This window comes from Molothrus aeneus, chromosome 2 (genome assembly GCF_037042795.1).
Source record: "Molothrus aeneus isolate 106 chromosome 2, BPBGC_Maene_1.0, whole genome shotgun sequence".
Lineage (NCBI taxonomy): Eukaryota > Metazoa > Chordata > Aves > Passeriformes > Icteridae > Molothrus > Molothrus aeneus.
This window is the reverse complement of record NC_089647.1, coordinates 97,012,192-97,039,302: the sequence shown is the minus strand read 5'-3', so window position 1 is coordinate 97,039,302 and position 27,111 is coordinate 97,012,192. Positions and strand designations below refer to the sequence as shown.

Sequence of the window (27,111 nt, the reverse complement as noted above, 5' to 3'; positions counted from 1 at the left end):
CAAACTACTAGCCTAACTTGCACTAAGCATCAGTCAGGTTGAGGGGCGGGGGAAGAAAGAAGAACCAAAAAGCTCACCCAGATAAAAATCAGAACAGCCACATAAAGACAGTTTCACAACAATGACAGTGCGGACATGAATTCTGGCATTTTACAATGCTTGGTCTATGCTTGGCTATGCAATTTTAATAAATATGAAAAAACACACAGATGCATCACAAAAACTTCTCAGGAAGAAAACACTGAGGCACCAGGATCCATATGTTAAAGAGCCTTCTAAAGTTTGGAAGAAAAACACAGTCTATTTTAATAGTTTCTGAGAAGCTCAAGTATACAGCAAATGAAAAACTAAAACCCCAAAAGCACCTCTGAATATGCACTGCTAGATAGTGGTACTGTAGCCCCCTGGAAGAGTAATCCCAATATGAACACTTCCTTCAGTGCTCATGAAAGGTTAAGACCTAACAACATAAGATAATGACACAGATAACATGTTTGGGAATCAACTAATTAATCCATCTACCCGTTAACATTGTTAAAAAAATACCAAATAAACCCAAACACAAGAGCTGTGCAGGAAATAACTAGATATTCATGAAGGAAATTAACTACTAAAATACATTAAATGATTGACTGACCAAGCAATCATTAAAAAAAAGTGTGCAAGTGAAACAAGCTACTGTGTTTTGAGTCATATCCTCAACTATATATTCACTAAACACTATTTTTCCATAGTAACTGCAATTTAAATCTCTTCCCAGCTTCTCTTCTTTTACTCATATAAGATCAAGTCTATCTTTAATACAGAAAACACTTGCTCACATGCAACCACAGAAAAGCCACAAAGACATCAAAAATGCAGATTAAATGAGCAGCAGGAAAAACTGAATTGTAAAGAAAAGCATCTGCATTTCCATGAGGTTTGTCTGGTACTAAGTAACAAGCAGGTTGGACAGATGCATTCAGAAGAGAAATGGGGTTTATGTCTGACATATTAGAATTCTAAGTTCTACCAGAACGGACATATGTTTCCTTTACTTAAAATACAGAAAATTATTTTCTCACAGAAATTATGCAAAATCTTGTCAGAGTAACTGCTCCCTGCATTTCAAGCCTTCTGTGTTACTAGCAGAGGAAGCATATAAAGTTTCAGTTTCTTTAACTCCAATGCACTTATTTTCTTCAAAACTATTCATATGCAAGAGTTAACCATCAATGAGGGCCCCCCAGTCTCTGAAGTGAGGATGGTAGGCAGGACTGTCTCCTAGACTTAGGAGCTCATCAGCAAAATTTTAGATAGGTAACAACCTTTTCCTGACAATGCTAGCTATTTCCAGTCACTAAAAGATCTACTGACTCAATCTCTGAGTAGCCTGAAAGAGAAAAGAATTCCAGTTTTCAGAAGTGTTCTAAGCCTGCTTGCTTAGCTGGGCTGATGAGCAATGCTTCAGGAGATCCAGTAAAAGGAGAGCATGAGGCAAACTGAACCACAACTGCTATTCCAGATGTGTGCTGAAAAATTTGTTACTCAAGTGTTTAACAGTGCAGGACTTCAAAACTTACCCCAGCTTCCCAAATGCTATTAGGAAACCTGAGTGAACTGAAAGGGAAACTATGGCGCATGGGAAGGCAGCACACAAGCCTGACAGGGAAATCCCAGAAAAACATGGAAATGACTCCTACATTCCCCTCTCCACACAATTTCATGTTCTGTCATTTTCTAAAAACCTTTCACCATTATCTATTAAGCAAGAAGAAAGCCTCTCCAAGACAGCTGTGGAAAAAGAAACAGGAGCAGTCCCTCTTTCCTCCCCCATCCTGTAGCTTATGCCACTACTGAACAAATAATTTGAAGAGATTTTCTCACCATTTCCCAGACTGCTGCTGCCAGGAAAGCCTCTCTTCTGCCATCACCCTTCATCTAGCTTCCCTCTGCAGGCCTTACTTCCCCAAAAGCAAACCCAGATGCTTACATACGTAGCCACTCTCTGCTCTTCCCAGAGCATGAAATCCACAGGATTTCTTATTCACAGGATTTGGTTTTCTGAATTCATACTGCCACAGCACAACAAGGAACTACTAACAACAGAAGCTGTAAGATGAGCAAACATCCATCCCTTCCCTACTCTTCATCATAGCTGAAAGACCTAAATTCTTAATGTCCTCAAGTTAACTTCCCTGACAAGGAAGTTAGAATATAATGAAAATATGGCCAGTTAAATAAACTATTATCATATTGCATTAAATCTATTCCTTCCCCATGCAACTGACAAGGTGTTTCTAACAATCATTCTGCAGCAAGTCTTCTCAGCCTATCCAGTCATCTTTATTTGGTTTTCACAACAGCCTTCTGAGGCAAGGAACATCACTGCACAGCCTTAAAGTTAAACCCTGTTGCTGTGCTGCATGTTAGTGAAAGCCTGAATTTTACAGAAGTGACTGATCTAGGCCCCCTCCTACCCTCTGGCCATATATTGAGCAATGCATCTTACTCACAATGACTTAATGCTTCTAATTTCTTCAAAAATTAGTTTTATGGAGACAATTTTCCCTAACTCCTCTCAACAAAGACGCATAAACAAGTACACCAATTTAAGACACCCGTCAAGTCTCAAGTGGAATGCTGATTTGGACAAGAATACCAATCCCACCCACTCCCCACAAACCAAAGCCCAAACCCTCTAAAGAGAGCACCATGCAAGGCAGCATATCAACTACCTAAGACATCCCTGGACCACACTGCTTTCAGAGGTGGCACTGAAGTGATGCTGAGGGCAGACACCCACGCACAAACACACATTTCCACTGATTGAGTAATCTGCATTTCTCAAAATTCTAGCAAACACGTAAAAGGGACGCTTTTCTTCTTAGTAGAAAATGAGTGCTGACAGAAGCAGAGGACAGGATAACATTACTGTTGCCATAATACAAATTCAGGATAACATACAATTTATTGACAACTGAGCCAAAACAATTTCATAATGTAACAACTTATGCAATCCAAGAACAGCATAAAAGTAAACAAAAAAAAGTTTATGGACTCTAATTGGTATTAAAAAGGAAAACTATTTACAAAAATGCCATTTTAAATAGTAGCTTGTTCTAACACATGCTTTAATTTAATAGGTATTAAATATATTGTAAGAATGGACAAGTTCTTCTGGCAATTTTTAGCATCCATCAAAATCAAGGTTGAGAAGAAAAAAAGAAATCATTGTCTTCAAAGATCCACCATAAAAATAAAATTAATTTCTTGCTTCTCTCAAAAGTAACCATGAAAATGAACTTGCCTTGCCCTCAGTAGCAGTTCATCCTCATGTATTTTGTACAATTAAGCCCAGCACATTGTTCTGTTGTTTTGAACCTACATTGCTTTGATCTTCAATTTCCAAAACAAGAGAACTACAAAAGCATTCTCAAACACACCTTTTAGATCAGGCATGTGCTCTCCCATGCACACATATTAATGGCACAGAGTGCACTGTTCCCTTTACATTGCTGCCAACTGCAAGCTTTACGAAGTGTCAATTTTGACTGTACACAATACACAACTTTCCAAACAATTACACAAACACTTTCTTAGTACTGTCTCCCTTTTCTTCTATGCCATTTTTCTTTCCTGTAAGCACATGAATGCCTTCTCACAGTACTGGGAGCAGTCTAAGCCCTCCAGAGGCACAGCCAGCCTGTTCCACACAAGGATGGTGAGCTCCAGCAGCATCTCTGTGAGCACCATGGCAGCATTGCTGTGCTGCATCATGGCACGTGCTCCTCCAGCTCCTTTCAGGGCACACGAGTGGGAAGATTCAATTTAGCCTTCCAAGTGATTGGATCATATTAGAAATATTCATGAAGTCATGGCTTTATTTCAAAGATCTTTGCTTAAGACAACTTTATTATATAAAAGATGCTGTACTACTGCAAATCAAGAGGCAAGAACATTATCAATTCATTTAACACTGGTGATACAGACTATGATAATACAGATTTTATGCATTATTTATAAATACAACCCCAGAAGAAATAACTCGAGCCTACAGCTTACACAAAATATTAACTGACTTCTGTAAAGAAAGTAACATTACAGTAAAGGTACTGTAAATTCATATTATAAATTATTTACCTCACACAAACACTTCTACATTTGTCTACACAGGATGTTTCCAGCAGACTCAAAGCAGCTTTGCAGTGGCTCCCATGAGTACAGCTTCCAGCTACTTCAGTGTGGCACAGAGCTCCATCTAATATAACCTAGCCTACACAGGGCTTGTTAGCTCAGGTCTGGTGATGAATTAACCGCAGCCACTGGCTCCCAACCAGCTCAAAGCATGAGCCAAATCTGCAACACAGCATTTAGACACAACCGACAGCGTCTCATAATGAAATTGCTTACTCACCTTATTCACCTCACTTACTTCATCTAGTGGAATAAACTACTCACCTGTATTGCTACACAAAAAGCATTCATACAGAAGATTGAGGGCCCTGTTTACTCACACCTTAACTTACTGAGCTTTTCCAGGTAGAAAACCTGTGCTTCATGAAGGTCAAAACTAAGGTGAACCATTTTTGCAGACAGTGAAACCAAAGGCACCCACTGTCCTTGACAGTATTTCACACAATACATCTCTGATACTTATGAACAAAAAAACGACTGCTAACAGCTCCAGGAGGTACATTAACAGCAGGAATCTCAATGATAAGCCTTCAGCAGGACTCTGGCTCTCTACTCAAGATAACATTTTTTGCTCATGCATATAGGAAAACAAACCTAAAAGCACACACAACTCAGTCTAACAGCTACACTAGAAAATTAAATCTAATGCTTTGTTTCATTTGTGCATGAATAGTGCATCCACTGCACATACACACAGAATTATTAAAGTCTAAGTCTGTACCACAAAATCTGGCACACTAATCTCAAAATGTATTTCTGACCATTTAATAGGTAAAAGCATCACTTGGTTTTTAAGAATTGGCTCAGTTTTCAAACAAAACTAGCTACTAAAAATTAGCTGACAATAGGGTCATTAAAAAAAAAAAGAAATCAAGGACTCATAGTCCCATCTCCTATAAAAATATGGATATGTGATTTTTATTAATAACACAATTAATAGACTTAAGTCTATTTGGGTTTTTTTTCCATTGATGAGTTTTCAAATGAGACCCCCCCCCACATAATTCAAATACCTATAAAAATTTATGAAAGTAGGAAGTCTAATGGAAAGTGAGAAACACATGTTCACACCTAACCAGGTATCAGAAAATCTGCTCAGGAGCAAGTGAATGCAAATAGCCCAAACAAAAGGCAAAAAAAGCATCCAACAGAACTTTCACCTTCCCAGACTCCAAAGTCAATTGGTCATAAGATTCAAACCCACAGGAAACCAAGCTTCACCAGTTCCGGTACTCACGGAAATACCTGATTTCTATAAACAGTAACATTTTCCATATAACATCTACTGAGAGCTTCTTCAGCACATCAAACTCTGTACCCTGCAAGGCATCTCCCTGCCCTACCCTAGACAAGCTACCCAAATATTTTTCCTTCCAAATGTTATTTTCTTTAAAAATACATTAAATATTTCCTTTAAAAATCCACAGCTAGTCCTATTTATGTGACTATTTGCTGGGTGGAACAAAGTTAGATGCTAAGCTGGAAATACCATAACAGCTGAGTATTTTAACTGGCAACACCCTTGTAATGACATGTCTGTGTGTCATATCAGCTAGAGACTCCACAACCTTACAAATCTGACATCTCTCATCTTAAAAAAGTGATTTAGCAGGTTTACCAGAATTTCACATGCACATGGGCACAGCCAATCTTGCATTAAAAATACCCAAGAGCAATGTACAAAGTGTATATTCATGAGCTTGACACTTGTCACTGATGACTTCAGTACCCAACTCAGGCAGCTCAATATGCCATTCCTCCAAAATAGAATAAAATTTTTGTGCCACATCATAATATCATTTATGATACAATATTTTTCTGTAAAACAGAAGCCCAAAGTCAAGGTCATATATTGCTTTTAACACTGAAGTTTTATCTCTTTCCAGATAAAAATCAATAGCCTTATCACCTGTACCCTTCCATCATTATAGGTGTGCACTATTGACACAGATTAGCAGTGTTATACAAGGAAGCTGCTCTAAATAAACATAAATTGTATAATAAGGATATTGCAATTCATTGTACATCTAACACTGCTGAGCTTGGGAGATTTTTTTCCTCCATTATCTGACAGCAAACATATGGCAGCACATACAAAGACTATACTAAGCTTTCCTTATTACAGGCGCCCAATGTATTTCCCAAAATTTGCTGCTTAGTATTTTAAAACATCAACTTCCCTGACACTTATTTTCTTGCACTTTAAAAATGTAACAAACCAAAGGAGAGGAGAAAACTGAGCTATGGCTTGATTCAGTAATCCAGTAGATATCAGTCTTGACTAAATAATACTTCTCCTGATTAAAAGCAACCCACCCATGAGAATCAAAGAGACAGAAATTTGGAGACATGCCAGTTCATACAATAACTATGTTTATTTGTTTTAATAAATATTTAAGAAACATGACTTGTGGTATTTGATACAACTGAGACCATGGTTAAAAGGCCTCTCTCCATGACATAAGCAAATACAGCCTATCCTCTTTATTTGTCCAACTTCTTTTCGACATTCAAGGCTAATCTAGTTTTAGGTCAGGAAAGACTGCGGTCTATCATTTTAAACAAACCATTGTAGTAAAACGTGAACAGGAAATTCCTAACTACACTGTTCAAAGAACAATGATTAGAAAAACAACACAAGCTCACAAAGCACAAGAAGGGCAGTCTGGGTGGAAAATTAAAAAAAAAAGCATCACACACATCCAGTCACCTTGCTCATTTTACTTTTCCCCTGCCAGCCCCTCATCCTCCCCACAAAGGCCAGGGGTCCTTCAGACCTTGCCAAGGGAGAAACCTTCGGATCCAAAGGGGAAAAAGTGCATACCTTGGAAATATCCGGCCTGCGGGAGTTAGTGCAGGCATGCCATTCATTCCAAAACATATAAATGCCCTCTTTAGAGCCTCATCCAAGCAGCAGTTTCATTTGGATTTTGAGGCACAGGTCTGCCTTGTTTTTCAATAAGCTGCAAGCTATTTTTGCCATGAAAAAAAAAACCCAACATTTTAAAAGTGTGCCTGCCTAGCATACACAAAGTATATAAAATGAGTATAACGTGGACTCAAGGAAAATCTCCTGTATTAGCACTCTACTCATAGCACAGATTTCCGCCTTCTAAAAGAAACAAAACCCCAAATACTTAAACCCCCAAAAGCACAACAAAGCTCATGTATTTTAAATTCCACCATGTGTAGTACCTTAAAACAGTCAAAAATTCTTTAACTGAAGTGCTCGCACAACTATTTTGAAATTATTCTTGTAAAAATCTGGACAACTGACTATCTTTGCTAATGGGAAAAAAATGTATTCCCAATTTGAGAAAGAAATCACAATAAAGGGGAACTAATTCACTTCTAACATCACATACTAATATTAGATTAAGAGCCTATTAGTCTGTATAACATCTGGTTTTTTTTCTTTACAGAAAACCTAGAAATTTCTGGATATGGGTATTAGTATTTAAATCTTCATCCACTTTGAAAAATAAGCTTCTGAGCACATACATAAAAAGACAAAAGACAGAAAAAAATGAACACAGGATCTCAAAGGACTTGCATTTTAAAGAACCATATTCAAGGACTGGAGGGTGGGGAGAAAATTTCCACAGTTAGGACACTACCCGTATTTTCAGGGTGTTCTAAATGGAACCAGAGTTTTGGACACAGGGTAATTTGTATTTTAAAGAGAACAGAAAAGCCTTTTATAAATGCTCCATAGATTCCAAATGTAAAGAAAATAAACTTACAGTTGTGATTCAAGTAAAAAATGAACATGTTTTTCTTTATCAAGTCACTTCAGAAAGAATAAAACAAATATCTTAAGGACCATGTGGGCAAACAGTCACATGTGCAAAACTTCAAAAACTCCAGATGTTCACATACCAAACATAATTACCCCAAAGGAGATATTCCAGAAATTTATTACAGTATGTTTTAATGATAAAATGAGGCAGCTGTATTTTAAAACAACAAAACTTTCTAAAAAATCTGAACCCATTCCACATTAGAAGAAAATAAATTACCAATATTCCCTTTCAGATACTTTTTCCAAAAGACACAGGTAAGGGCCAAAAATTTTTGTACAAGTCAGAAAACAGAAAAAGAAAGTCTTTAACTCAAGAATTCAAAGAGAGTCCCATCAATAGTAATGAAAGTGCAGTGTTGCCTATGGGCTGTTTGGCAGATGATGAGACAGAGCAGGGGACACGTCTCACTCCTAGCAGGCAGATAGCAAGAGAACAAGATCAGCTACATCATCGCTGCAACCCAACAGAAGCCCTCAACAGGCAGAGACAGAAATACAAGATTACCCCCAGAAATAACTTCTCTAACACAGTATTACAAGAGAGCTCACTCTACATACAAGTAATGGTATTTCAGGGGGAGAGTTTGCACAAATGAACTACTTCCCACAATCACTGGAGCTTTATTCAGCCCATATCCCAAACATTGTGACATGTTTTATGAACATTAGTTTTAAAAAAAATACATATATCTCAAGTCATATGAATCATCTGCTGTTTTGTCTTTTATTAAGTAATAAGAATAATAACCCTATAATCCAGCTTAGATGTAAACTTGTTTTAATGCTAAATTCTATGAAATGCTGAAGTTTTTTTAGATTTTCTTCTAAGAAAACTTAAGTCTTTTTTCTAAGCACATGACGCACTCCAAGAAGACAAAAAGTTGGGATATCAAAATCTATGCCAAATCTTCCAGAAGCCATTTCTGGAAATGTATTAAAAATTAAGGTAGCTGGTAATTTCCTAAAAGGCCTTCAATCCCTAAGAACAGATTCAGTACAAAGAGTAAGGATGTTCTGAATGACATTTACAGCCAATTACAGGAAACACTTCTATGACTTTTCTTTAAAAACTGAAACCAACAAAAAAACCATCACAAAACTAATCATGGCTCGGCACACCTTCCATGGATCACTCCCCACAAACATTTCTCAACTCCAACCTTCCAGATGCAAAATCAGAATTATGTTTACTAAGAGAAGCACTGAGATTATACCCATAAACAAATATTGTACATAGTAAGTTGCCTGAAATTTCAGATGATTGAATGACATGGTACAGACCACTCACATACTCCTTCCTACACAATTGTGTTTGGATACTTGCTCATGGATTAAAAATGCTCTTTGCTCCAAAAGCCTTCTATCATGTCCAACTGAAGAAGTTTGTAACACTTTACCAAAACTTCATGTAAGTGCACATAGAAAACTACTAAAGATGACAACAAGGAACTTACAAAGTAGCTTATTTTAGAGTAAGAAAATAATTCCTGGGACTGGAAATACAGTATCTTCATTGCACCATCAACCTATCAGAATCCAAGAGTCAGCCTGATCATAAACCTCTTGACAGTTTACTCCAAAAAAAGGCTAAAGGGAAAGATTTTATTTAGCAAATATTAAAGGATTTATTCCACAATTTCTTGGGGAAAAAAAAATTGTAGCTGTACTCTATTAAAAAAACAAAACACAACAACCCAACCAAGCCATAGAGAACACACCAAAATATACCAACCTACCACTTTCACTCTGCTTAAGACAAGTATGCAGGGCTCAGCACTTAATTTTTCCCTCAACAACATCATCATGCTCTTGAACAGAAGACATTAAGTAACACACTTCAAGAACAGTAATCATACTTACACTGCAGATCAGTTCCAAGGTACTTAGCTGAAAATAGCCATTCACTAAGATCAAAGAAAACACTTCTTAAATTCAGTGCATTACACAGTGTTATGAGAAATGAATAGCCTGTTTAGGTCCATCAGTACACAAGACTCAATATACAAAGATTATTAAATACAAGGAACACAAAAGAAAGGATGAAGGCAAGTTCTAGGACCTCTCCTTCCACCTCTCTACATGCTTCCCTTGACTAAGGCAAAAGGCTTAAGAAATCTCATTTCTTGAACTCCAATACGTGCTGTGGCCTGCAGTAATGCAGGTAATTAGAGAGTTGCTTCTTTCTGCAGTCCTGGCTATAAACAAGGACATTAAAGTACTGGACCATGCATGCATTAAGCTGCATTTCCAAGGGCTGAGAACTGTGTGAAATCAAAAAGAACTTTTCACAACAGATATTCCTCTTTATGATATGACATTTACTCCCAAAGTCCCCTCCCAATCAACACAAAATTATGGTAACCAGTCCAAATACAAAATACAGCTGATAAAAAATACTTTATCATTTTTAATTAAAATGCTTTTGTTTTCCTTCCGGGGAAAATTATTTTTTAAAACCTTTCTGAAATATGGACATTTAGTTAAAACTATGTATTTTGCCATACAGATGAGACATAAGCATCAAAATCAAACTGAAATTAAGAAACAGGCTACAATGGATTTTCAAAGTACTTTTAAGAGAAAAATTCAGCCTCCAAAGCATTATCAAATTAAGAAAGTAGAAGCTCATAGGTGTACATCTATTGAGGCATGGATCAGATTTGATTACTTGAGAGGAATCTCAAAGAAAAGCAAGAAACAAGCCCATCATTTCAAAGAAAAGCAAGAAACAAGCCCATCATTTCAAAGTACAGCATTTTTAACCATCTTTCTGCAAGCTGGTACTAGTGAACATTTTTCTAAAAAAATAATTCTATAATTTGTCCCAACTGAGCAGCTACATTAAGCACAGAAGTAGTATTCAAACGCCCGTGCAGAGTCTTGAGCACATGGTGCTTGTTTATCACAAATCTCAGTACACCCATAACCACAAGAGCACCACTAGGCTTTCCCTTGAATAAACTATGAGCTGGCAGAAAAGCAAAAATAAGACAAGTCAAACCAACACAAAGTAGCATACACTTTTTTCCAAATGTTGCCAATCAGTACACTGCATACAGTTGAAAACAAGCATATACAAATATACAATACAAATGTACATGTTTTTAACCAAATTTTGACAAATTACCTATTGCAGTTTCATCTCCAACCATTTCCTCCAACTTATTTTTTACCAATATAAAGTAGAGGTCAGTTATGCTATCTCTAACAGATGATCATCAGGTTAATTTGTGTTAATCATCAATTATAGTGTTAAAGGCTATTTAGAGTCTACTAAAACTAACCTTTGATCCAAAAGCCATGATGGTCATTAAATCAATTATTTCTTGGGTTTTGTGGTTAACTTATTCTGAAGTTTGGGGTTCAAGAATTTTTATCTATGTGCCTTATCATATTTTTAATAATGTGATTCTTAGTCTTATGCAAAAGATGTAATCTGTGGCAAACAAAAGACACACAAGTGTTCAAACAGTTATTTCCAAACGCGCACTTCCTTCTCCATCTCCTAACTGTCCCTACACTGCCCAAAATAAAGACAGTACACTTTTTATTCTGCAATTCTCTTTTAAGCACTTGTAGAATTGCTGCTCAAGTCAAGTAAATTTGGACTGTCTCCACCTTTGAGAAGTGGGTCACAATTTGTTTATGCTATAGAATTAGATAATTATGCAGTACTTCAGCTGCTTTCCCAAATATGGGTAGGTCCTGCTTTCTAAGAAAATGTTGTGCACTACTGCTTTTTAAGTATTATTTTTAGCTGTTTAAACTGCAATCCAACATTAAATAAATCAATTTTGAAATATTTTACATTTTCAGCTTCAATACCAAACTTTGCATTTTGCCATAAAGAACACTAATCACTCATTGTGCAAAAGAGTTTCAGCCTAAGTACAATATAAGTCAAAACAGTTTCAACAAGATTCTCCATAGATATTTCATCTTGAAAATAACTCTTTCAGAGCACTATGAAAGATAGCCTTTGATTCTCTGTTGCTGGTTCAAGGGTGTTGATATCACTGAACTTTATTTTTGTCCCACTGACAATTAAATATACTGAAATAGAAAAGTCTTTGAAAATAAAAATTAAAAAATGTAGCTGCTTTAGGTTTTGATATTTACTAACTCAGCCCTTGATGGCAACCAGCTCCTTCAGCCAAAGAGTGAACAGTACAGCACAGAACTGCCTTCATCCTGCAAACCACAGGGAGACCACCAAGCTCATCACTGGATGCAAAAGCCTTTCCCTACTCCAGCCAACACCCACAGAAAAGTAGAGAAACAAGCTGAGAAACATTACAGCTGATTTGATCATGCAACGTGTACCTAGAGCAAGCCTCACCAGGTGGGTAACAGTATTACATGGCTGACTCGAAGAATTCAATCAGCTATTAAAAGTCACAGATCGTGCCTTGCCAACCTTTTAGCACACTCTCACTGTATTAAATCCAAATTAATTTCTCTATTTGGGACAGAATAAGAAATTATCAAGACCTGGTGCCATGGCAGAACAAAGCCTACACCCCCATTCCTTGCTACTAATGACTAGCTAAGAACTGAAGGATTTATTCTCACAAAACAGGCTAGATTGGTATCAAGGAAAAAGAACACATCATCAGAGTCCCTGCTTCTCTCCACAAGCAAAGATAAAAATCTTGTTCATCTAATCCTAATATTTACAACCTCCTCCTCTATGACCTGGCAATTTCCACCTGTACACACTCACCTCCCTTAAAAAATTCCCCAGATGCACTGTAATGATCTTTTGACGAGTTCTCACTCCAAACACTGATGACAAAACCACCTTTTAAGTCACCCAAATAGCTGCTCTGTGGTTTTTGCTGTTACCTTGACATGCCTTTTCATGCTCCATCCTTTCCTCAGGCACACCCTGCACTTCTACACCCGACTGAGATCTTCCGTGGAGGTGCTCCACTGTCAAGATCCTTCCTACATCCACCTGAACTTATACTCACTTCTCTAACACACCTCCCGAACACACATCTGGTCCAATTCCCTCACACATCAACTTTGCTCCCTGTCAGCAAGGGCAGTCTCACCACTGACTTCACCAAGTCCTTAGTGTTTCCAAGCTGCTGATGATACCACAAGCTCAGTCCTCAAATCAGTTCTGCTACTTGCACCTCTATCACCTCCTAATAGCCACTTCAGTGCTGCTACTCCAAAAACCTGACTCTGACACCTATTTTCCTTCTGTTGGCCTTTAAACAGCCACCTTATGTCTGAGAACTGATTCCCTCCTTTTAAAATGTAACTTTGAAGCTGTGTTGTTTTACTATGGGAATATTTTAAAAATCAGTAGTCAAGGCTGCCATTTACAAAGGGGATTTACTCAAAGGTTTTAAACTGACTCATCACTTTTGCCTAATCCAATTCCTTATTGAATCCAACTTAATTGACATAAACCACTTAAATACCCATCTGCCCCAAAGGTTAAGTCAGCTTAGGGAACTAAACCAGCTGAACACTACCCTTCCCCAAAAAAGAGACATGGAATACTGCTTAGGGTTGGGGGTTTTTCCTCATTTTTCTTACTGCAAGGTCAGATAAGCAAGAGTACCAGTGCAAGAGAGGGGTGAGACCATGTGGTTTGGCAGAGAGGACATGACTGGTTTTGGCAGCAGTGAATTATTAGCTCAAGAGCACTGTATTGCCAAACCTTGCTGAGCGTGCTCCCTACCCTGCCACAGCAGGCAATGAGGTAGGAAAAATACCTAGAGCGTGTTTTCTCTAGCGTGCTTCTTTCAACCAGAAACAAACTGAAGATTACTTAAAAGCTGCAATACTGGCTGACTTTGCTGGTGCATGTGAACGGTCACATCTGCAGCAGATAAGATATTCAGGAAGTTCTATTTTTAACTGTAGGCAGAAAAGTATTAGTTTTACTTTTTTCAACAATGTATCAATGAAATGCTCCTGTTTGGCCTCACCTACAACTTTACAAAGCTCTATCTTCCAACAAACAACACAAAATTATAAACCAACATTATATTTAACAGGCACCTCTGTGAAGCTTGTTAACAGGGCTCTACTATAGATAAGTTTCTAAGTTATTTTACTGCCTACAAGTCACTTGTTCTTATGTTTACACAGCATTGTCACTATATTTATATTTGCTAAAAAAAAATGAAGTTGTTATCTCTCAAACTAATCACTAGCATCCAAGCCTAAATAGGAGTTTTTTCTCCACATAATACAACTTAAACCCCAGCCTTAGCCTTCTGACATTTCACATCTTTCATTCTCACGTGTGCAGATCCTGAAAAGCAGAGACTTCCCTCCCCATACTCTTTAAAACATATGCTAATGCAAACACCCAATTTTCTTTTTACAATGCGTGGCGCAGTTTAATTACAATAAATACAACAACTATGTCTTTACCAACTTAGATACACACTAATTTATATATGTATAAAAATAGCAAAGTACCTTCTCTGACAGTTTCAAGCATGGACAAGTTCCAACAGAACAGGGTTTCTCAGTTTGCAAGAACCAACACAGATGTGAGTCAATATCATGTCACAGAACCCTTCATTCAAGAAACAGCCCTCATAACATGTGCCATCACATTGCTGCACCACACTCAGAGCACAACTGCTAATTTAGTCCTTTCTAGCATGCACACAAATACAATAAGGCAGGTGTCTACATTACATATCTAATTGCTGAAAATACTTCCATTAAGTGGTAAAAACTCCACACACAAAAAAACCCTTCATCTTTAACAAAATGTCAAGAAGCTTAACAGCGGTGGCTGTTTTTGTTAGTGAGATTTCTGTGGCTCAATAGATGTTTTGATGCTTTAGTACACATGCATTAGGTCTTGAAATTTTATGCTGCCTAAGCCAGATTTTCAAAGGATAGGGTATTTTAACTAGCAAAAGCCAATTAAATAAACCATAAATCACTATTATTGTACTATAAGGAAAACCTTTCATCTAAGGAAGAATAAGTGGATGTCTTCTACCTCTACTTTTCAATACAATGAAAAACTACTAAAAACATTTATAATACTCAGTGATTGGAGATGTAGCACTTATTTATAACAATGCTAAATCGCAAGAAAACATGAATGCTCACTTCATACAGGCACTGCTCTTCTAGCAGCAATATAAATCTGAAATCAAGTTACTTTTTAAAACATTTAAATCAGAGATGAGATTAAGGGAGGAGAGGGGGAAAAGCAGCAATTTAGAAGTATTTACTAATTATCAGCCGATTAACATTGTAACATGTTAACACCTCATCCAAATTTACCAATCAAACAAAAGACTCCGCTCGAAGAGCATAGGTAATACCAAGTAACGTTAATTCTAGGATGCCTGCGTCTTCATTCACTCTTAATCAGAAACATTTTCATGGGATTCACACACAACATGAAGTTAAATATCGGTCTGAGGACCTACCAGATAGGATGAAAATATGAATGTATCTCCCTCATGAAAGGCAGAGAAGTAGATCTATCATGGCACATATATATATATATATATATATATGTGAAACTTTCAAAACAAGTGTCAGCTATAGCATGCCCTTAAAAATATTACTGAATTCATCTGAGGAAGAGCTAAAGTACAAATATGTGCACACTGCCCAGAGAGGTTCAGGGTGCTGCAGCCCTTTCTCAACACCATTTGCTGCAGCATGTATTCCCAGTCTCATACCAGGAGCAGTCTACACAGCTGCACAACTTTCCCATCCACACTGTGGCTGCATCCAGGCCTGACATTTACAAAGAAAATTCAAAACATCTGGATCTCAAATACTGCTTTATATGCAATGCTTTTACATAAATTCTATCAAGTCCACTGTATTGCCAACTTGAGGTAATCAAATGGTGCAACTGCAGTGACCTAGATGCCTGAAGTAATGACAATAAATAGGATTTCGTCCCGGGTGCATAAAGAGAAACAACGAAATAGAGCAGGTCTCCACTTTCTAATGAAAGGACGGCTGCTCTGCCAATCCTTATGAGATACATTTGGCTATATATATTTTAAATACAGGTCAAATGATATATCATGCAATAGAGGCAGTAAAAACTGATGGTCATAAAAAATGAGACTTAAAATGACAACCGACTTAAATTGGGAAAAAAAATAGGCGATTTCAGCTATAGAGTAAAGGAGTGGAAAAACTACTCTGACATCTAATATCTACTACGATTAAAATCATAGCATATTTCTGGTTTTAACTTCTGACTATCAGATGCTATTACAAATCTACCAAAGAAAAGAGTTCTGAAGTCTCTGGTATCATCTCTTTTTATGAACAGTACTCAAATCACTTCTTAAACACCTCTTCAACTGAATAAATTCAACTCTTTTCCTCTCATGGGAAACCATATTTTCCAGATCTATACTCATTCAACAACTCTTTTTTCCCTTTCCAAGTTTCTTCATCTCTTGCGAGCTTGGTAACAACAGCCTAAAATCTTGCAAAAGAAAAAAGCAAATTTATAAAATCACAAATCAAATTTATAAAATCACAAAAGCAAATTTATAAAATCACAACCAAATTAGCATTTAACAGTTCTGCTCCACTTTAAACATTTTCAAAGAATCACGTCCAGAAATGCATTTCTGTACCTTACAGGTTTCATTTTACATTTTATATTAACAACATACATCATAGTCAAATAAAGCATATGATTTACATTTGTCCAGTCATTGAAATATTTTCTGAGAGAAGACTAAAGTAATGATCAACAATCACTTTGTTTTCTTCCCATTCCACAAATGGTATTAGCTCAGAACAAAACTATGAGTTGAAAGAGTTGAACATCAAAACAAAACAAACAGGAAGTAGACAAGTCTGAAAACATACAAACCTGAAGGCAACATTCAAAATGGCAGTGGTACTAACTATACCTTCATTTGTCTGATGTTTTGGAATATAAGTACTTAAATTCTAATAATGAATGTCACTAATTGCAACTCTCAGTACAGGGGTTTAAGGCATACCCAGAAAAATCTTATTTTTGAAAAAAATTTAATGCTTCTTATGATTGTCTTTGGATTGTTGAATACTGCCAACTGTACAGATAAATTCCAATACACTAGGAAATATTCCCTTGCTTTGACAAAGAGGCCACTGACTTTAAAACCTTATCACACGGTGGCATGTCAAAAGATCCCTTGCCTCCCTAAAGGCCCATCTTCCAATTTGGGCAAAAAACTTCAGAAGCAATTCTCATCACTTCACAGCTCTCCCATCTGCCCTCAGAGTTGCTCCTTTACATGTATCAAATAAGGCAAGAAAATTTATGAGAAAATAATTTGTCACTAAAAATGCTCTTTTAATATGAAACAAGCAGTAGCTAAGGGAAGCAAAGTCTGGAAATTTCTAGATTTGAATATCTGACATGAATATGCTTTTTATTTAGGCTTCTTACTTACAATTTCTTATTCCTTTATAAAGCCAGTCTGGGGAAAGAGAAATCACAAGATGCAGCATCACACCAGCACATGTTTGAACACCTTGTTGTGCCACTTGCCATAACTGAGGCCACAACAGTAGCAGACTTGTCTCACCCAACAGGAGAAGTCAACTAACTGGGTAATACAGACACTTGCTAAAATCAAACAAATGATGAGAATAAGGAGTCCTGAAATAGTTCAGCAAAAAGCAGTCAGCACTTCTGGACTTTCCTGCCCAGTACTCAAACATTTCTACTCTGCACTCCTAACAATAGATACCTGCCACTAGTGACTTTGCCAAGCTGACTCCTTGTTTTAAACCCATTAGCCTTTCCAGCTCATTTCCAGTCTCTACAATTCTGACTTTTCAATAATCTCCTTGTCCAGCACATCTTACATTTCTTGACCCCCATACTCACATCTCAGACATAGTTCTTATATTTCACCTTCAAGTCATCCTCCCTTCTTCACCTAGACTTTGCATACTGCCCCTCGTGGTATTTGCTCACCCTGAAGATTCCTCATCCAAACCCAGTGTTTCTTCTTTTCCCTCAGGGTTCCCTGTACAGAAAAGAGCTGACAGCCTCACACCCTGAACCTTCACCAGACCAGTTTCTCCTTACCTGTTGCTCCCTGTCCTACTGGTTTTCAGTCCAGTTCCCCTACTTTTGTCTTCCCAGACTTCAGGTGCCATCCACCTTCTCTCTATCCCTAGCTCCTGACTGCTTTGCTTTCAAAACCTACCAAATTTCCCCCCTTCTCTGTCAAATTCCAGGGCCAACCCCATTTGATCCCACACTCCTTGTTCCAACCCACCTCTTCTGCAAGGCCAGGGTTTTCCCCCTGTGCTCACATCATTCAGCTATCAGGCCTCAGAACTAGGATGCTAATGAGGACATAGGACAGAAAAACTCCCTAGTACCAGCAGTCCATGTTGCAGGAAGTTACATGAAGCTGCTAAAACTTAGGTCTTCACCAAGCCCATACAGATTTTATAATTCTTCACCGACTGGTCCAAATGGGTGATTTCTCCATGCAAAAACACTCCTACACCTCTTAAGTCTAAAATCCTCACTCCAAAAGAATATGATTCAAATCTTTAAACCACCAGGACAAGTCACATTAAGAAGCTGAAAGACTCCCTCTTCCCTAATTATTAAAAAAAACTAACACTGTATTTTAGGTGAAGTTTCCACATACAGCAAATCTAGCAAGACTCACGAGCTCAAAAGCTTTTGCCAAATTCCAAGATTTTTTTCTAAGCTCTAATCACTTGAAAACAGTCATGTAACAAACAGCAACAGTAATAAGATCTCTGGTGCCACAAGGATCATCAATATCAACCACAAATACAGTCAGTCTTTTATAAATTCATTTACAATCCCGTTATTGAACAGAATCTCAATGTAGCAAGAACTGTGCAAACACAAGATAAAAAGGCAGTTCCCTGCCTTGAAGAATTTACAACCTATTAAGATAAAAGACGACTACTACCACGAGATGAAAACATGCACTGAATGGCCTTCTGAGATGGACAGGATCTGCTAAACAATCATCCACAATCCATTCATTACACACAACCCATGCAGAGCAACACAGTATCCTCCAGAACCTAACCACTGATTTGATAACCACTGAAGATAACATCATTCTCAAATCTGCTCATTTTATCACTCTTTCACCTCGTTTTTCTTACCACAGAAAATCATAAGGTACCCACTTGTGAGTCCTTTTTCCCTTCTCAGTCTTTATTATTCTGACTTGCCTCCCTTACCCTCATCATCTTCTCTTTCCCAAACTGCAAAATCCTTTACAGAGCACTTCTCCAATTAGCATTTCTTTGTCTTTTTGGCTTCAATGGGGAAAAACATTGGGGGAGGGGTGGGAAATTTGTTTTGTTTTGTGGTGGGATTTTTAATTGAATAATTATTTCAAATCAAATTCACTAACCAAACTATACAAAAGGCTCAGAAATCTCAGGGGGAGTCCTGAAAAGAAAAACAAAAAACAAACTACTGAGTGCCAGCTAAATGGAAAGAGGAGCCTGTGGGGGTTCTTAGAGACTAGTAGCCATAAGAAAGCTTGGAGGTGCTGATTCTCAGAGCCCTTGATCAAGTGCAGCATGGCCTGAGGTCTCACAGCTTTGTCCAATTCCTCCTGGGTAGAAATAAAACCACCCAAACACAGAAATGGGGGGCTGAACTCTGTCACTCTATGCCTAACTCATAATACTGACGTGCATATAACACAAGTAGGTTATTCTACCCTCCATTTAACCACTTTGTGCAAAAATATAGCTTCAATACCACTTCATTGCTGCTCTTACCTTTCCTTTCCAAACTTCCTCAGAAAACAACTACCTTGATCCTTTCCTACTTTTCTGCTGCCCCTGGGAATCTGAATAATTGCAATGAAACCCAAAAAGATTGGTCACTTTCTGCCATGCAAAACCCAGACTCTCACTAAAATAACAACAGTAGTCTATTCTCAACCAGAGATTAACACTGCAGTCATAGAACCAGCTCCTGCTACTTGAATTCTCTACAAACTACTGATAACATGCTCATGAAAACACCATCTCTTTTCTATCTGCCCCAATACAAATGTCTCAATCTCTGCCGCCTGTCCTCAACCAGTGTGAAAAATAGATCTAAGTTTAAAGCTTGGAGTGAAGTATTTAGACAAAATTTCAAGCAACGTGTGGCATTTCAATTATTTCTTCCAAACATGGAGCCATAATTTTAGCAATACTACATAAGCTAAACAGAAGTTCAATTTTAACACTGTAGTAAATAGCTAAATCGTTTCTGTATTGTCTGTATAGAAGATACTGCAGAAGACAAAACCGCATACTCTGAAATTTAATGGAAAGGATGAAATGCAGAGAAGCAACAGACATCGATTACCTTTGCAACACGGTATTAAAAGTAACCTAACGATGTGTACACGCATTCTGACGTAGAAAAAATGTGCTATCTAAAGAATATTAACAAATACTTAACATCTCAGCAAAAATATACGTGCATGCATAAGTACGTTCACATTATGAGATAAAACACTATCCAGTAGGTAAATATTTAGGCCATTTAAACAATTATGCATTGTCGTGCAAAACGACAGGAATCTCTCAAATTACTAGAGTCTTTAACCCAGACTGTGCTCAATGTTTCTGTGGCCTGCTTAACATTCCAGGCATACTTCTGGCAAGGTAGCTCTCTCTGGCTGAGGTTCAAACTGTCCTTGTCCAACTTTCACTTACTATAAAAACATTGTTTAATATAGAAAAGCATACACAGAGACATATGTTTCTTATTTCGCAGACACCTAAAATACTGACACTTGTGTTCACTAACTCCGCGTGGAAATTTTTAGGCGACCGCTTTGAAGCGAGGCTGTCCTTTACTGGGCAGCACTCGCAGCAGAGCCCACGCTTCCACCAGACTTCAGCTACGACGCTTAAACACTGCTTATAACGCGTTTCTGCTAAAGCAGCAAGACCTGCCCGCATTTATTCACCCTAAGTGAGAAGAAAAGGCCTAACTCGGTCTCCGCATGCACCGCCGGGCCGTGCAGACGCTGCCCCGGACACCACGCAGCTACAGATTTTTGCTGCTAATTTGCAGCAGACCGCGTATTTGTCAAATTAAGTGCAGGAATTTCCCGGTTTGCTTACCTCCACGCAGCGTTATCTTTTATGAGGAGGTAATCTACCAAATTACTCCAGCATGCCTCCAGCCTGCTGCTGCCAATTAGTTCAGCCCGGCTAATAAATCAGGATGGCCAAGCCGCTCGGTTACAGCGGGGCTGGTCCGGTACGCGGGGAGTATAAACACAGGCGGTGGCAGCACTCCTGCCTCCCCATCTCCCCCCGCACTGAAACAACGCTTAGTCCGAGCACCCACTACGGGGAGGTTGGGGGCCGAAAGCCTCAATTTTTTTTTTTCTAGATCAGATTTAACATTTAACACTCCCGACAAACCCATCAGCAGCAAGGGTAGAGGCTCTGCCCCCACGATCGGCAGCGGAGGGCCGGTGTGACAGAGCCCCCACCTCGGGCCGCCGACCCGGAGCCTCCGACTGCCCCGCCGGCAGCGGCCCCACCGCCCACACCCTGCCGGCGTCCGCGGACGGGGGAAGGAAAATGTCGCCGATGGGCCCGGCCCCGGGTGAACGGGACTCAGGCCCTCTTTCCCCCCCGATCTCACTCGTACCTGTCCCGGGGGTCGATCCACGAGGTCTGCCGGGTGTTGTGGTCGATGTAAAAGACTCGCCCGTCGAAGTCCCTCGCTTCCTCCCAGCCGGCGGGCAGCGGCAGCTCCGAGCTCTCCCGGCCCCGCTGTCCGCCCGCCGCCGGCCCGCCGCCCTGTCCCGCCGCCGCTTGCTGCTGCCGCCGCCGCCGCCCGCCGCTCAACCACGGCATGGCCGCTCCGCCGCCGGGCCGCCGCCGCCCTGCTCCGGCCGAAAGCCGCTCCCCGCCCGCCGCCGGGGCAGCTCCAGTCCCGCCCGGGCCGCGGCCGCCCGCCGCCTCCTCCTCCTCTTCCTCCTCCAGCACTAACAGGCGGCCCCGCAGGGAGCGGGACTCGGGCGGCTCCGGCCGCGCCGCGCCGAGCTCATCCTCCCCCGCGCCAGCCCCGCTCCAAGCCGGGACCAGCCCCGCCGCGCTTCCTAACCCCGCCCGGGACCTGCCCCGCGCCGCCCCGGCTCCCAGCCCCCGATCCCGGCCCGAGCGCCCCCGCCCGCCGGTCAGCAGCGCCCCGCCGCCGCCTGCCGCCCGGCGCCTGCCCCGGCCATCTTCCCTCCCTCCGCCCCGCCCGGCTGTTCCCACGCCGCGCAGCCCTCCCGGCCCGGCCCGCTCTGTGGGGCACGGGGGAAGCAGCGGGGCCCGGCCCGGCCGCACCCCGCGCCGCGGAAGCCGGGCCCAGACCCAGACACGTCGGCTCTGGGAGAGGGCGGCTGCCTTCCGCCCCGGGCCGGGGGAAAGGAGGCTGAGGCCCTGCCCGGGCCCGTCCTGTCCTGCCTCGGGGCCTGTGCTCTGCCACGGCCCGTGGGCGGCCGGGGGAGCGAAGGAAAAGGCGAGCCATGCTCGGCCCTCGCTGGGTTATCTTTTTTTCCGGCGCCCACCAGAAATGCCTCGGAGGTGCTGAGCAATCACGATGTGCACAGGGACATGGGAAAGGCATGAGAGTCCACTGCAGAGGCTCAAAAGATGTTGGTGGAGAAGTACTGGAGACCACACGACTCATGGAGATCGTGCTGTCTCCATGGTTGGATAATGGAGGATGGAAAATTATACATCTGGTTTGCTTGACATCTCAACTTGGTCTCTTAACCCCATTCTGTAGAGCAGAAACCAGCTGTATCTGATTTGACCTGAGCCTGCTGGAGACCACAATGCATTCCGGCTATCATCTAGAAGTAAATTCCATGAAACTTTGTTAAAACAGAGTTAAAAATTGGCATATGGGACTCTCTGCCTTGGCAGGATGCTGCCGTTAGCTAAACCTTTAAAAATCTGGAAATAAAGAGTTAAAGTAATGGAGGCTAAGCTTCTGAAAACTAGGGGGTTAACAATATATTCTCAAACAGTCTTAACTCAGCCCCTTGAAATTGGCAATACCCTGCCAGGGATTATATTGCAATTCCAATTATGTTTCACTTGCCTTCACCGTTTTAAATTACGTTTCTATGAACATTAATTGCTGCAGTATGGTTATAAGTGCAGGAAATTAGAGGACTTTTGCTCCTGACTTCTTAGAACTTTCTCTTCCACCCCCCCACCCCACCCCACCCCCAAAAAAACAGTGGTTATCCAAAATCAGTGCATGAGAGAGGCAGCATGGATAATAGACTTCTGACTTTCTACTTATGTCTTGTAGGTAATTTCAGTAGCAGTAGACTGTAGTTTTCTTACCCTGGTTACTGTCAGCCATGAAGTGCAATAGAGTAATAGGGGGGTTTAATGATGGGCAGTGTAGGAAGCTCTGAGAGCAAAGGTGAAGTAGATTAAAATGTAGTAAAGGTGTGACATTTAGCAAATGCAAGGCTGTAGATCTGATCTTTATAAGCATAACAGCTTATGTTTGTATCAGCTCATCTCACCAGAGTTTACTTCAGCAAACACTGGTCAGGCCATCCCATGTGGTCCCGAGAGTTCAGCAGTATCTCCAGGACCGAGGTGCTGTTTCTGTGCTACAGATGTTTCTGAAGAGTATTTCAAAGTGGGCAGAGTTAAGGCACAGTACAAACTATTTTTTAGTGGTTGCAGGTTCTATTATTTTAAGTATGTCTCCCAGATTTTCAGAAGTTTTGTTTAGCAGAGGTAGGCATTCTAAATGGCCCACGTCTGTATTAATCTTTTGGGAGGATGGATTTTTTTTGTTTCAGAAAAACCTCAAACAGCTGTCCACTGTGCACCACAGCTTTCACTGCTTTGAATGCCTTTGCAGCAATTACCTTAGCACAGTAGCTGCACAGCACCATTCTGAGACACTGGACTAGTTCATAATACCTGGAAGCAGTACAGCCAGGTTGCTATAATAATCCACCAAGACTAATGAGCCCTGCTGAGAATACGTGCAGCACTGCCCTCCAACATGGGCTGTTTCTTCCTCATCACTCCCCAGAGTCCCAAAAGAGGATCAAGCTTCAGCGAAAAACCTGTAGATGGAAGTTGCAGAAACAGCGTGGGACTGACCATGGAGGCAGCAAAAAAGGAGGCAGGGAACTCAACACAGCAGTGAACAAGAGGGAAACTGGCAGGATTAAGCGTGGAACATTTCCTTCAGGTCATAGCCCTTCAACTAAATTCTTGTCTTAACTTTGGCAAATTGCTCCAGGTTAGAGCCAGAAAAGGACTTGGCTGGGCTGTGGTTTCTCAGGCAGAATTAACATGCACATGTTCCGTCTAAAACATGATCTGTATATCCAGTGTGTCCAGGATCTCATGGATTCATTATAAAAGCTGGTGAAGATTCATATGCTACTATGTAAAGCACACGTCCAAGATTTTCAGGTGCATTGTAGTTGCTTCTGCAACACATTGCATCTTCCAAATCTTCAACAAGATTCTGCCTTGGCGAAGTTTTCAGGTTAAATATGAGAACATGTCCTAAAAAACCCTTAGATTTAAAGTGATCCAAGACTTCAGGTCTAACTTCTAGGCTGTCTGTATCTAGAAATATCATTAGCTTTAATTAGGAGCTGAAGCTTCTTAAAGACTCATGAATAAAAGTATTGAAAAATCTGATTTCAAGAGTCCAGCCAAGAGTGCACAGAGCTGCCTATGGGAACTAGTAGGATATGATAGGGCTAGCACTCACCTCACCAAAACTGAAACTCCTTCTGTCTGCTGCACATCCATGCCAAGGTGCTAGGCAGGAACTCTCAATTATTTTCCAGGCCAGAACAGTACCCTTCCTCGGATGTTACCTCATCCTTCTGCCCGTTCCTTGTGAGGAAATGAACAAAATATTCAGGAGCCAAGGATTATTTTTGAGTAACATTACAAGTCAAGAAGAGAAGAACCTAAAAAGGTCACTGTAGTTTTCCTGCCAAAGTACTAATTTGCAATGCATTTTGTGCTGTCCAATGAGCCCCTCCCAGGCCTGCATGGCTGCTCCCTCCCTTTTATTTTCCTTCATCTTTAATGTCTGTCCTACATCCAGAGGGTAATAGGAAAAAGTGGGACAGAGAACCTGGTGCAACCCAGCTTATCTCTGGTTTGGGTTGCAGAAGGAAACACTCTAAAACAGAAAGAGAATCTGCATAGTATGGAACATGTAATAACACAGAAGATTTTGACTTAAAATAGATAAACATCCACCACAAGAAATTAAATGTTTGCAAATGGCAATAAATCATATTTCATATAAAGTAATAACTACATAAGTTTACACAGTTCCTTGTCTCACATCTTCTCCAAATAAACATAATACACATATCAGTTCTCATGTATTTCACACACCTACATTCCACACCTGTTTTCCCTTCCTTCCACTTTTTCCACCCACAAACATTGCTCACACATTCACTCATTCCTTAGGCACACCTATACCCATTAACTCAAAATTACATAAGCAGCTTTTGTTCATGTGCCCTCCCTTGCCATCTTCAGTGTTTATAATCACAGGTTATACCTACACTTCTCTGTTGAACATGCTTTTATACCCAGGTTTTGAATGATATCACAACATTTTCCCCAGAAAATGTAAATATTTCCCACTGTAGGTTGTAGATAGTAAATTCTAATTTCATTTATATCCACAGCAAAAGCCATTAACTCTGCATAAAAATCCCAACCTCATTTTGGCTCTCCACTTCTTTTTCACAATTGCTGGAAAATGGCAGCCAGTCAGAACTGATATCTTATTGTGTATAACAACTCCATCCCCATCTTCTAATTATGAATACTTATTTGCAATTTATTTCCCATTTCCCAGATATTCCAACCTCTGTAGGACCCTTGTACTATCTTGACACCTAATTTAAAATTGTCACTTCTCTGGGATCATAGATGTCATCTGGAAGAGCAGAGCAAGTCTTTCTCATCATCATCCTCATGGCCATCTATCACACTCATCCTGCAAGCTGGGGCTTGCTGCTCTTCCCATATCCAACAGATTAAAATCATAAGAGACAGGGACATAATTTCTCATTACTCTGTCCCTTTGGGTCATTTATTTTTCCCACACATACACGTGTATGCAAAAATAAAAATATAAATGCAAAGATAAATTAGAGATAGAGAGGACATAGAAATATATACACACATATACACAGAAAGATTTGTTGTAAGGCCCATCTCCCCAAAGCAAACAAATCTGCACTCTGTCTATGACAATCTGTTAGCTGGTTGAATGGCTTCACTGCTGAGAAATCTATCTCAGTTGGAGGCTTTCCTTGGGCTGCCTTACAGACATTTAAGCATCCTCCAGCATGGTGGAAACCATAGTGGCTGCCCTGCCTTTGCAGTCTCCAGCTGGTGTGGTGCCTGGAGTTCTTTCAGAAGGTTGCTGGGCAAAGCAGAGTTTTGATACCTGAGGAGTACTGATTGAGATGGTAGGGGAACTGGACAAGAACCATTCCCCAGGGATTCCACAGGGTTCAGGGATGGTGTAATAGATGACAGATACCGTGTGTAGTTGGAAGGGTGATCAGCAGTCATCCATTTCAGAGGAGCCAAAAAGTAGCAAACCCTCAACTCTCACTTGCTGTCAGCAGCCAAGAGCAGGGCTCCAGGAATAGAGGGCCTGTTGATGATCATTCTCTGGCTCAGCTGTAGGTGTGAAGGGTGCCAGGAAGCAACACAGGAATGTAAATCTCTGAGGGCTTTCAGGATGGGTTACAAGAAAGAAGCTGTGTCTGTGTACATGTGAAGGAGGCAAGTTTTTCCCTCTATACATCAAGCAAATCTGACACTTTTCATGAGGAAGGGTATTTCCATGTGAAAAGTCGACTGAAAATTCCAAATCAATGAGGGAGCGGGGGAGGGGGGAACCACAGAGGATAAATCTGAATCTAACATGAAGTATTAATGAAAGATTTCACAAACAAAACTGTGTTAGAAGGAGGCATTTATTCTGCACCATCAAGTCATCTGAGAGAAGGACAAATATTTCTATGAGACTTTTGTAATCATTAATATTTTTGCCCTGCTTCTTTTCTCCATAATAATTCTATTTAACTGGAGTATGGAAG

At 40.2% G+C, this 27,111-nt stretch overlaps 2 protein-coding genes across 3 annotated transcripts in view; one reads left to right on the top strand and one right to left on the bottom strand.

Annotated features, from left to right (window-relative positions):
- Positions 1-21,850, bottom strand: part of WWC3 (WWC family member 3) — a 99,784-nt gene extending 77,934 nt beyond the window's left edge. The window contains exon 1 of one of the 2 annotated variants that reach the window (XM_066545348.1): positions 21,627-21,850. In XM_066545348.1, coding sequence (XP_066401445.1) covers positions 21,627-21,835 — 209 coding nt within the window. In that variant the 5' untranslated portion in view covers positions 21,836-21,850. Of the gene's footprint in view, positions 1-21,088; positions 21,122-21,626 lie in introns of those variants that run through there. The other variant, XM_066545349.1, reaches the window with a different exon arrangement.
- On the top strand, positions 21,834-22,559 carry LOC136571415 (basic proline-rich protein-like). Its single transcript, XM_066571792.1, has one exon. The coding sequence runs from the start codon at positions 21,834-21,836 to the stop codon at positions 22,557-22,559; it is 726 nt and encodes a 241-aa protein (XP_066427889.1).
- The last annotated feature ends 4,552 nt before the right edge of the window (positions 22,560-27,111 follow it).